General features: G+C 45.4%; 1 protein-coding gene across 3 annotated transcripts in view; it reads right to left on the reverse strand.

Annotated features, from left to right (window-relative positions):
- Positions 1–2,682, reverse strand: part of fam131ab (family with sequence similarity 131 member Ab) — a 32,678-nt gene extending 29,996 nt beyond the window's left edge. Inside the window, exon 1 of one of the 3 annotated variants that reach the window (XM_078167367.1) lies at positions 2,187–2,682. Coding sequence is in view for 2 of the 3 variants with exons in the window: in XM_033631923.2 (XP_033487814.2) it covers positions 1,546–1,581 (36 nt within the window). In the remaining variant the exon portion in view is untranslated. Of the gene's footprint in view, positions 1–1,545; positions 1,696–2,064 lie in introns of those variants that run through there. The other 2 variants (XM_078167366.1, XM_033631923.2) reach the window with 2 other exon arrangements.
- Between the last annotated feature and the right edge of the window lie 9,281 nt (positions 2,683–11,963).

The raw sequence follows: 11,963 nt of genomic DNA on the forward strand, positions 1-11,963 counted from the left end.
TTGTCAGGAAATGCTGACATTTGGCGCGGATCGCCTCAGCTTCCTCCTCCTGACCGTGGATGAGGGTTGTTGTTGGCCTTTACTGCGACACACAGTAGCCTAATAGGTTGTAAACGACATTGCGCACGCTTCAACAGAAGTGTTTTGCATTCACGTCTGCAGTGCACGAGCCCGGAAAGGCACTGTGGGCACGGTGTTGCAGCAATGACCCTGAGGATGCAACTTAAGTGACATACAGCTGTGTGATAAGCACATGTGATGAGACTGAGTTGCATTCTGGGCTCGATCAAACTGAGAGGTTGGCCCCTTTTTACTTGTGGATCAGACTCAAAGTTGTGGCGGCTCTCTCGCGAGGCCCCGCGGTCATCCTCCTCCATCTGTGGCTAATCTGTTCATTTTGTTCGACGCCTTTTTATCTTAATTAATCTCCTTCCCCTGACTGTGATCTCTCTAAATCAGCGCTGGAGCTCCAAAAGTGTGTCCTCTCCCCCTCAAAGCAAATGCGGTCTTCATTTTATTGTTATTTATTTATTTATTTCACTTAGGTCTCTCTCTCTCTCTCTCTCTCTCTCTCTCACACACACACACACACACACACACACTCCTTCCCTCTCTGTAGTTCCCGTTGTCGTGGAAACTGCAGATAGAGAGACCTCGGCTCTGTCTCTCCCCCTCTCTCATGTCTTCCGGGCTCTCTGAGAGACTTATGAGCGAATCAACACAATTAGGTCAAGACCAGCGGCGGTGTGATGTCACACACATGCAGGCTGGATGTGAGAGTCAAACAGGTGGCTGCTGTTGCCCTACTGTATATCACATTCTTTATGGACGCGCATAAACGCGCACACACGGAAGCTTTATGTGGGGTTTACGGGACCAGGGCATGTCCTTACGCACTCGCGACAAGGAGACGGCGACAAGGCGCCATAATCATCAAGTGACTGAGGCGACAGATTACACAACCAATTAGAGGCGGGGAGGGGATCTGTGCGCGCGGATGTGACGGATAAATCAGTTTGGAAGGTTGCATATAACATTATACATCACTGGGTGAAATAAGCGAGCACGTTTTGTTGTGTGAGATGGGAGGATGGATGGATCGATGGATGGATATGGGGCAGGTTTGATGTATGGAGGCTACAGAGGAGACCCAGTCAGATAAATAACAGCAGGGGGATGTCTGGGGGAGACACGCGTCAGAGGTCGGGGTAGCACATAGAGGACGGGGCCCTGGGCGACATGTAGCCGCCAGCGGAAGGGACGGGAGACACGTACAGCAAAAGGTGTAAACAACCACGAGAGCAAATAGATGCGGTGGCAACAGGGAGCTTGTTTCTTGGCAACAAGCAAATGATCCATTGCTGCATGTGTGCGCCTCGATGGAGTCCGTTTAAATCTGGACATCCTCGACTGCGAACTCATCTGTGTATTCACTTTTAGACCCAGAAGATGTGATGCCGGAATTCTTAGAAATGACGACTTATAAACCTGAAGATTTTCCTCGGTCGCGTGCGTAAAGACACGAGCAAATAAAATGTGTCCTACCTTGCAGCTAAACTGGGTCAGCGCGGTCAGAACCATCGTGTCCGGATGAGTCTTCTCGTCACAAATATAAAAGCCGTTTAACAGCGCATCTCTCAATGGTGTCAAGAGCACCTCTGTCTTCTCTGCCTCTGACTGGCGTGCTCACCAAAAAGCTTCTTGCAACTCCCGTAGCATCGCGATGTTTAGGCTGCAGATACCAGCCCCTAAAGCTCTTCCCACCACCCCGCTAATGTGCACCCCTGCACGTAAACACAGCGTTTAACCTCTAACACACTGGCACAGTTTAGATCACACTCATCTACAACCACCTTTTACATTAAAGGATCCTTATTCATATGCATATGACTCAGCAGTGCTATCATATGTCCCGCATCTCGGGCACAGCATGCTGTGCACTTCAAGCACCCAAATTCACCCATAGCCTCTGCACCCGCGGAAGGCTGCAGCAAAACAAATGCGTAAAAAATTCAGGCTCCCTCCGGCGTGCTTTATGAGAGCAGATTGAAAAACAACTCTTACCAACTGGCGCTTTGGAGCTGATACAGCCCATTTTCGCAGCTGCATGTAGAGCCTTTAAGGAGAGCAAGCTACCGAAATCTCTTTCCCCCAAAATTTCCCTGCGTTAGAGACGCCGAGCGTACCTCACTGATCGAAAGCCTCTGTCACTCTCCGCAGCTACGGAGGCTCCACTGGGTTCGCGCTGCTGAGCTCAGACGGCCGGAGTGACGCCGAGGGCAGGGGGAAGTCCAGCCACCACTTCTGCTCCGTGTTTTCTGTCTCTTCTTTCTTTTTGCTTCAAATCCATAAATATCTATAAAAATGTTTGTGCAGCTTTTTTTATCTTTTATTTTTTTTATAGCTTCAGTCTCTTGGATGAGTCTCAGCTCTACGTCACCGGTTGAAGGGTCGAGTCCTGCGGTTCAGCACCACAGCGGACGGACAGCGCTCTGTGAGGCGGCGGCAGCATCAGTCTCTGTCCCGGCCTGGCGGCTGCAGGGGCTGGGGATCCTCCTCTTGGTCACTGCCGGTTCAAGTCCACACCGCCCACCAGCTCGGACCTGTGCTCTGTGTGCGCTCTGTGTGCGCTCTGGCTGTCGCCCGGTCAGGCTGATGGTCATTGGAGGGTGACACTGGTACAAAAATCCCACGCTGAACTGCTTATATATAGCCCCAAACGAGTTTCCGCCCCCTTGTACTGTTTTCCCCTGCTAGGTAGAAGCGGAATGAGATATGATTGGCTGGTGTCACCTTACATGCCGGCCGACATGGGAGGAAGGGCGGAGTCAGTGGCGCACACATAAGAGCAGCAAGTTGTCATCCAAGGATTGTGTTTCCTCTCATCTAGATATCGGCTGACATAATGACAAATGAGCAACATAAGGCATGTTTCAACAGGTCTGAAAAGGAAAATAGCAGAGTTGGTGACAGCCTGCAGGTCATGGCGCTGAGAAATAATAATAACTGAGCAGTAAAACTCGGAAGGTGAGATATTAATTTATTATTTCCTGTCGAGATCAATCTAACAGGCAGCAGGAGAAAAGGTCGTGTTGGACCTGTAAATGCCCACAGGCTTTGTACATGGTGTTGTGCAGCGATGCAATAAGAGGACCGTCTAATTATGGCGGCAAAAGCACATGTGAGGAAAGTGACATTTTTCACGCGCAGCCTGACACGTTTCCGTACATCAGGACCCCGTTTCATACTCCCACACTGTGTAGTGGCCTCGCTGCAGGCTTGTTATGACCTCAAAGTCCACGCACCTAAATATAGGCAACGTTTCTAAAAGTAAGTGTTTGACATTCCGTGTTAATGCCTGTTGAGTCAACGGAAGCCATTACAACGCAGCGCATTGGAAGAGGACACGAATAAAAGAAGGATTGGTCTATTGTGAGGCCCGTTGTGGCCTATTTGTAAGCGACACACTCTTGTCTCCAGGCCGGTCGGCGCTGAAGCATCTTCATTCTCCTCCGTCTCTCTGAACGCCCACCAGGACTCTAAACACAGGCCCGCAGAGCTGCTGACCCACGCGGCCGCTCCCCCACTACGCCTATTATCCGTTACCGAGGACAGATCCGGGGTCCTCTGAGAGGCATTTGCAATTCATCCCCGAAACAGGGTGATGAAGCGGCCTCTATATGGGTGCTCAGTGGGTGCTGTGTTACAGTTTAAGACACAACGATCCACATTTACGCGCCGCAGTACTGATGGTGTCTTATTAAATCTGATCCTGAGCGCAGAGAGGTGCAATGTGGGGCCATATGTAAAGGCAGGGGAAGATTAACCGCACATCTGGGTGCTTGAAACATATCCTTCCAAGACTATAGTGTTCCCTCTGAGACACAGATGTCTTTTCTGTCACAATATTTCCCCACATTGACCCCAAAAATGTAACTCCGCATGGTGGATGTGTGGTGGTTAAAGGTGGCTGTTGGATGCATTTCAGTCCGTGTTCACTGCACTACAAGATCAAAAGAAACAAACCAAGAGGGATCCCCTTGTTAGATATGCACAGTAACATTTTTTAAAGACATTTAGTCGGCAGTGATGCCGAAAGATCCCAAAAGAGAATTTGGATTGATGCTCCAGCGCCCGTTGTGTGTGCGTAAATACGCGCGTTAAAGCCAGAGACTGACAGTAGTACAGTGAAAATATAAAGCCGTTGGTGCCACAGGTGTTTATCCACTGTAAATGCATGGCTCAGTGCCATCAGGAAGACATTTAGTGGTCAAAATGACTCCCTTTACTCACATTAAACACCCTGAAAATAGACGAGAGACACCAAATCACATAGCTTGAAAATAAACTGGGGGGAAATGTGCAGTATGTGTCACTTTGCTCATCACACATTCAGCACGTGGGAGGACACACATTCGTCACACTGTTATTTTCGCTCATGCAGGGTCTTCTCGTGTTTGTGATTTTACAGTTCAAAGCGCAGGAGACTGTAATCTTCTGTAATTCCTCCCTTTTCCTGCAATGCGCACTAAACTCCCCTTTCATAACACAGAGAAGTTGCGGCAGAGCCACAGTTTGTGTAACCTGGTCAGCCCCTCTCCAGCTCCATCTACAGCTCCATGCCACATGGTAGATTGTCTGGTGCTCTAGCGCCACCGAAAGGAAGGCTGCAGTGCAGGCAGCTGATGGAGCCACAGGAGTGCAGGGAGCCTGTTACGCAGTACAGTATGTGACTGCAAAGCTGAGACCATGAGGAGAACATGAAGAGATAACATTACCACAGCCTCAGGGTATAATGTAATGAAGTTACATAACTGAAACCTTTGTCTCCTGCTCTCTTTAATGGGAGTAAAAGGGTGCATAAAATAAAGACAAAATTATTAATATCATTAATATCGTCATTAATATGTGGTTTGCACATTAGTTGTAACAGTGAAGCCAGCATCAGATCATAGGCCCTACATGCATATTAAAATAAATGCTCTGAGAAGATATAGCCTATAGTTCAGATTGACAGATATAGATATAGATATATACACACTTACTGGCCACTTTATTAGGTACACCTGTTCAACTGCTCAGTAATGCAAACAGCTAATCAGTCAATCACATGGCAGCAGCTCAATGCATTTAGTCATGTAGACATGGTGAAGACCAGCTGCTGAAGTTCAAACGGAGAATCAGAATGATGAAGAAAGGTGATTTAAGTGACTTTGAACGTGGCATGGTTGTTGGTGCCAGACGGGCTGCTCTGAGTATTTACTGGGATTTTCAGCACAACCATCTCTAGGGTTTACAGAGGATGGTCCCAAAAAGAGAAAATATCCAGTGAGCCAAAATGCCTTGTTGATGCCAGAGGTCAGAGGAGAATGGCCAGACTGCTTCAAGATGATAGAAAGGCAACAGGAAGTCAAATAAGCACTGGTTCCAACCAAGGTGTGCAGAAGAGCATCTCTGAAGCAACAACACCTTGTCCAACCTTGAAGCAGATGGGCTACAGCAGCAGAAGACCACACCAGGTGCCACTCCTGTCAGCTAACAACAGGAAACTGAGGCTACAATTCACACGGGTTTTCTCACCAAAACTGGACAATAGAAGATTGGAAAAACCACATTCAGATGGAAGCATGGATCCATCCTGCCTTGTATCAACGCTTCAGGCTGCTGCTGGTGGTGTAATGGTGTGGGGGAGATTTTCTTAGTACCAACTGAGCATGGTTTAAACACCACAGCCTACCTGAGTATTGTTGCTGAGCGTGTCCATCCCTTTATGACCACAGTGTACCCATCTTCTGATGGCTGCTTCCGGCAGGATAACGCACCATGTCACAAAGCTCAAAAATACATATTGCTTATTATTTCTGCAATTATTTAGCTATTTACAATGAAAGTAAAGACCAAGGAGAACTTCAATTAACAATCCAACTAAAATCAAAGTTCATTTCTGACATCAGAAATAATAGTCTGACCAAAAATGCTTCACTTTTTTTTTCCTGAAGCTTTCAACAGTCTTCATCATCACACTCAGCAGATGGAGTTTCTTCTGATCCGACTCCACCCGCTGATGACAGATGCCACACACTGATGAAGACGGTGAGATAAGTGTGAAATGTGTGAAACAGCTTATGTTTAACCTTATTTCAGTTAGTAACAGTGGATACCAGTAAGGTAAAAGTATCAAAACTAAAATCTCCTGCAGCAGCGTCTGCCCATCTGTTTGATACAAAATTAATAAAACGTCTGGTGCAAGTCAGTGGACTGACACTGTCAACGTGTAAAATACACCAAGACTCTCGGCAGCAGGATCTGCAGAGGAAGAAAAAATCCTAAAATGTACAACACCAGCCTGCTGCTGCTGACAAACAGCCACGGGCCAGCAGACCCAAACTGCCTCGGTGGTTCATGACATCAAACCACCAAATCCTCTGAGCTGAGCAATCAACAGCTCAAGTGGAGCAGGTGCTGGTCAAGCAAACTTGTTTGTTAATGTAAAGGGGCTTCTGAGAAAACTTGCTGTTCACTGCTCCAGGGAGCCCAGAACACCCCAGAACATCAGGTCAAGGCCTGCAATGAGATCGAAAAACAAACAGGCCTTAATATCTATTCTAGAGTTTCAGGCTCGCTGTGCTGAGACTGCAGATGGAGACCCTGCAGACTTCTTTGCTTCTCAGAGGAAAATCTCATGAGCAAAAATGAGGAGGACGAACATTGGAGAAGAGCCTGGCTTAGCAGAGAAACAGAGGAGAAGAACAGAGTGACAGATGCTTTGACCCAGACAGCTGTCTCCTGCAGCAGGAGGAGACGTCCTGTTCCCTCAGGGCTTCAAACGAGAGCCAGCAGGCCCTGGTGGAGGAGCAGCATGTGTGGGACATGAGCAGGACAGCTGTGATGGACAGGGGTATTCATCTGATGCAGGAGATGATGGGAAACTCTGAAGAATAAGGGTCTAACCAAAACAAAAGGAAAACGACCAGGAGAATAAAGGAGCATTCTGACAAATCTCTATAGTGCTTTATGTTAAAGGAATACTTCCATGGGGACAGCATTCACGGCAGCGAAACTGTATCAAACATGTGTTTACAAACTCTCAAACAACTTGTGCAGTATCCGCTCTTATTCTCAGTACTTCCCAAACAGATGGCCATTCAGACAGGGAACAGAACAGACAGTGAAATGTATCTATGCTCTCTTCCAAAATAGACTCCATCGACAAAAACAGTAATTTTACCTTGCTTATCACGATAACATGTTACAGAAGTAACGGCGTTTAAAATTAGTCTGGAGGAGAAAAATCTGTGTTTTTTAAAGGATGCTTCTTTCTGCTGCTGCTGTGTGACGAACGAAAGATGGACAGAGAACGTCGAGAGCAGAAGTAGAGAGCTAACAGAAGAAAAGTAATGCTCTACAGTAACATGTCATGTTGTAGCAGTAACAAAGTAATATTATGTGTTACCAACAGGATTTCGGTTAATAATATTACATGTAGAATGTCATGTAACGCGTTACTACCCGAAACACACTAATTGTTGTTTTCATTTTTAATTTATCCACACCGCTCCACTTCTGCTAGTGCGCCACCAGTACAATTATCCCCTAAGGTTGTTCTGTGTTGTCATTTCATACGCTACATTAAAGGGCTTGAAGGGTGCGGTGACCAACACATCAGCAACTGTGTGTTATTTCCATCAATACACCTGCAACATCTACAACATATCCCGTTCTGCTTTTGCGTGCTAAGGCTGCCTGAAAGCAGCGAAGATAAGGAGCTGACCTCTGGTTTGTTTTTTCCTCATCCCAGTGATCGGCACATCTGGGTGATGTTACCATATGTTGGATGTGTTTCCATTTACATCTCCTACAGCTGCAAACCAACACTGTCACACAGTCCCGTTCTTGTGCTTAATTGTCCCTGGTGCTGCTGGAGCTGACCGACACACCGGGAACCAGCAGGTGTGTCCTTCAGCTCCGGTGTTAATTTGAGCTCGTCATAGTGACTGACTCTCACGCCATTCTGTTTGTTGTGCTGACTTCAATATTTGTCTATTGTGTTTTATATCACAGGCCCACAAATATTTATCCATATCTCATAATTATCAGACTTTGATCCTCTGCCTGACCCTCCCTGTGTCCAAGTCCAAGTTTGCAAAGGAACATCTGAACAAGCCTGATGCTTTTTGGAAACAAGTCCTGTGGACTGATGAAGGTAAAACAGAACTTTCTGGACACAATGAGCAAAGGTATGTTTGGAGAACAAACTGTTAAACACGGGGGTGGATGGATGATGCTTTGGGCTTGTGTTGCAGCCAGTGGCACGGGGAACATTTCACAGGTAGAGGGAAGAATGGATTCAGTTAAATTCCAGACATCACAGCATCTGTAAAAAAGCTGCAGATGAAGAGAGGATGGCTTCTACAACAGGACAATGATCCTAAACACACCTCCAGATCCACAATGGACGACCTCAAGAGGAGCCAGCTGAAGGTTTGGCCACGCCCCTCACAGTCCCCCGACCTAAATATCATTAAACATCTGTGGATAGAGCTCAAAGAGCAGAGCATGAAGACGGCCCAAGAATCTCACAGAGCTAGAAGCCTTTTGCAGGAAGAATGGCTGAAAATCCTCCAAACAAGAACTGAAAGACTCTGAGCTGGATACAAAGTGTTTAGATGATACCTGCCAAAGGGGGCGCTACTGAGCACTGACCATGCAGGGTGCCCAAACTTTTGCTTCAGGTCCTTTTTCTTTCTTGTTATTTTGAAATTGTAAAAGATTGAAATTAAAAAGTAATCCTGCTTAAAATAAAAAATAATTGTCATCTTTACTTTTTGCCTTTTAGAGATCAGTTCATCATCTACTTAGCTACTCACAGAAAACTAAATTTTGACCAGGGGTGCCAGAACTTTTGCAGCCTCTGTGCTGTATAACATTTGACTGAAAAGGCTCTTAGAAATCTATCTGTTCATGTATTGAAGATACTGCATGTCCAAATGAGATCAAATGATGAAAGAGACCCTGTGTCAAAGAGAGTCAGCGTTTCCGATCGCCGCCTCCTTCCTCCCCATAAATATAACTTCAGCATCCGACAAGAGGCAGCACTTCTGCTTGCATCTCCTCTCAAGCTGCTGAGCGTCACTCCGCCATGTGATCTATAAATGAGTACTGACTGAATGTGTGTAAAAGATGAGAGCGGGCCCATCATCTGAAACAAAAAATGATGGCCCCCGGCCAGTCTAAATGAGTACAAGGAGAGTCAAAATCAGGTTTAATAAACTCCAAACCCCAACAGATGTCCAAAATAATTACTACAATCTGTCACCCAAAGATAAAAATAGGTGATCTTTAAATATTTTGCATTATTAATGGACTGCTGTAGTAATGTCATCAAACCCAGTCACCTCAAAACTCAATTAGCACTGCGGATATTGGAGAGGATCAAAGGAATGAACCGTCATTTTTACACTCATCGTGTATCAAAGGTGAGAAAATTATAGTCTTTAGAGGCTGAAATCTTATTGGCTGGGACAATATCAGCATAGCAGTGTCTTCATATGTGCCTAATCAAGCTGCTGATGACTGACCAGGTGCACCTGTAAGAGTGACCTATATATACACACACACCAGCCACTTTATTAGGTACACCTCTTCAACTGCTCCTTAACACAAACCGCTAATCAGCCAATCACGTGGCATCATGTAGACATGGTGAAGACGAGCTGCTGAAGTTCAAACGGAGCATCGGAATGATGAAGAAAGGTGATTTAAGTGACTTTGAACGTGGCATGGTTGTTGGTGCCAGGCGGGCTGGTCTGAGTATTTACTGGGATTTTCAGCACAACCATCTCTAGGGTTTACAGAGGATGGTCCCAAAAAGAGCAAATATCCAGTGAGCCAAAATGCCTTGTTGATGCCAGAGGTCAGAGGAGAATGGCCAGACTGGTTCAAGATGATAGAAAGGCAACAGGAAGTCAAATAAGCACTGGTTCCAACCAAGGTGTACAGAAGAGCATCTCTGAAGCAACAACACCTTGTCCAACCTTGAAGCAGATGGGCTACAGCAGCAGAAGACCACACCAGGTGCCACTCCTGTCAGCTAACAACAGGAAACTGAGGCTACAATTCACACGGGTTTTCTCACCAAAACTGGACAATAGAAGATTAGAAAAACGTTGCCTGGTCTGATGAGTCTGGACGTCTGCTGCCACATTCAGATGGTGGGGTCAGAATTTGGTGTAAACAATATGAAAGCATGGATCCATCCTGCCGACATCCGTCGGTGTCTGACGCCAAAATCACTGACAAAGTGGTGGTATTTGACGATTTTGGAATGAGAAGAGACTGGTTATTTTAATAACAGTGTAGTGTGCTAGTATGTTTAACATGCTATGCTAGTGATTACGTCAGTAACAAATTTGCTTTGATGGGTTGTTTTTTTTTTTTAAACCTAACAACGTGCTTTTGTTGCCAAAAGCTAAGAAAATAAACCTAAAAATTAAGTTTTTTAGCTACATTGTGAGTTTATTTTGAAAAAGACTGTATGTAGTTAATGAGCAGAAAATATTTCCTGTGAAAACAGAGGTGTATTTTAAAAAGACGTGATGCGTGTAATGAGTGTAAATTACCACGCCATCCCTGAACTTCCAGAACTGACACAGGAGGAAACCTAGCACGTCATATTCTGATACGTAGGGCCACTGACCATCAGTATTTTTTATCTGTACACAAAAAGAATGAGTGAGAGTGATTCCAGAGGTAATTACATGCTTGTACAATTTTTTTGACGACATCTGTCACTGTGTGGTTGCCAAGCAACCATTAGAAACTCCTGGGTCTAGCTCCTTAATTACAGTGCTCTGCATGACGACTATTTCCCAAACAATTCCTGTAAATGTGCCAGGGGTGAGAGTGCCATGACAACGGTATTTTGTGACATGCATGTTTAAACATGTGAAACTCAGGGTGGCTGTGGCTCAGAGGTAGAGAGGGTCGTCCACTAATCGGAAGATTGGTGGTTAAATCCTCGGCTTCTCCAGGTCACGTGTCAAAGTGGGCAAGATACTGAACCCTAAATTGCTCCCGATGGCTGTTCCATCAGTGTGTGACTCCGTGTGTGAATGGGTGAATGTGACACCATGTAGTGTAAAAACGCTTTTAGTGGTCAGAAGACTAGAAAAGCGCTCTACAAGTGCAGTCTGTGTACTTCATGCAGAAAATGAAAACCAGTCAGTTTGCTGTTAAAGCGTACATTCCTTCCTGCTCAAGGAAAACCACATATCTCTAAATTTGACAATATTAAATTTCATTAATTATTCAAAATCTGTAACCACTTATCCCGTTCAGATTCGCAGGGGGGCTGGAGCCTATCCCAGCTGACAATGGGTGAGAGACAGGGCTGACACATAGAGACAGACAACCATTCACACTCACATTCACACCTACAGACAATTTTAGAGTCACCAATTAACCTGCATGTCTTTGGACTGTGGGAGGAAGCTGGAGTACCTGGAGGAAACCCACGCTGACACAGGGAGAACATTCATGTTCCACACAGAGGGGCCCCAGCCAGCCGACGGGTCGAACCCAAAACCCTCTTGCTGTGATGCCAACCACTGCACCACCATGCCTTATTTTAAATTGTTCATGTGTTCATTATTTAACGTCTTAACCTAAAGAAAAAAAATCAAAAGCCCATTAGAGTAAATTAAAAATTGTTACAAAGCTGAAAACAACGCTGCTTTTCTTCTTTAAAAATGTACAATTTTGAGATATGTGTTTTTCATGATTAGAAGATTCAAGGTTTTTATAAACTGCATATAGGAGCCATAAATGTCAATACATGCTTCATTGTTAGTATGTATAGATCAGTTTATATTGAACCACAGCCCATTACGGGTAAACTGTCTATACAGGGACTGATTAATTGGTGTGACACTGAGATTCAATACACAGCCAAACTGAAAACAAGA

This window comes from Epinephelus lanceolatus, chromosome 4, assembly GCF_041903045.1.
Source record: "Epinephelus lanceolatus isolate andai-2023 chromosome 4, ASM4190304v1, whole genome shotgun sequence".
NCBI classification, from domain to species: domain Eukaryota; kingdom Metazoa; phylum Chordata; class Actinopteri; order Perciformes; family Serranidae; genus Epinephelus; species Epinephelus lanceolatus.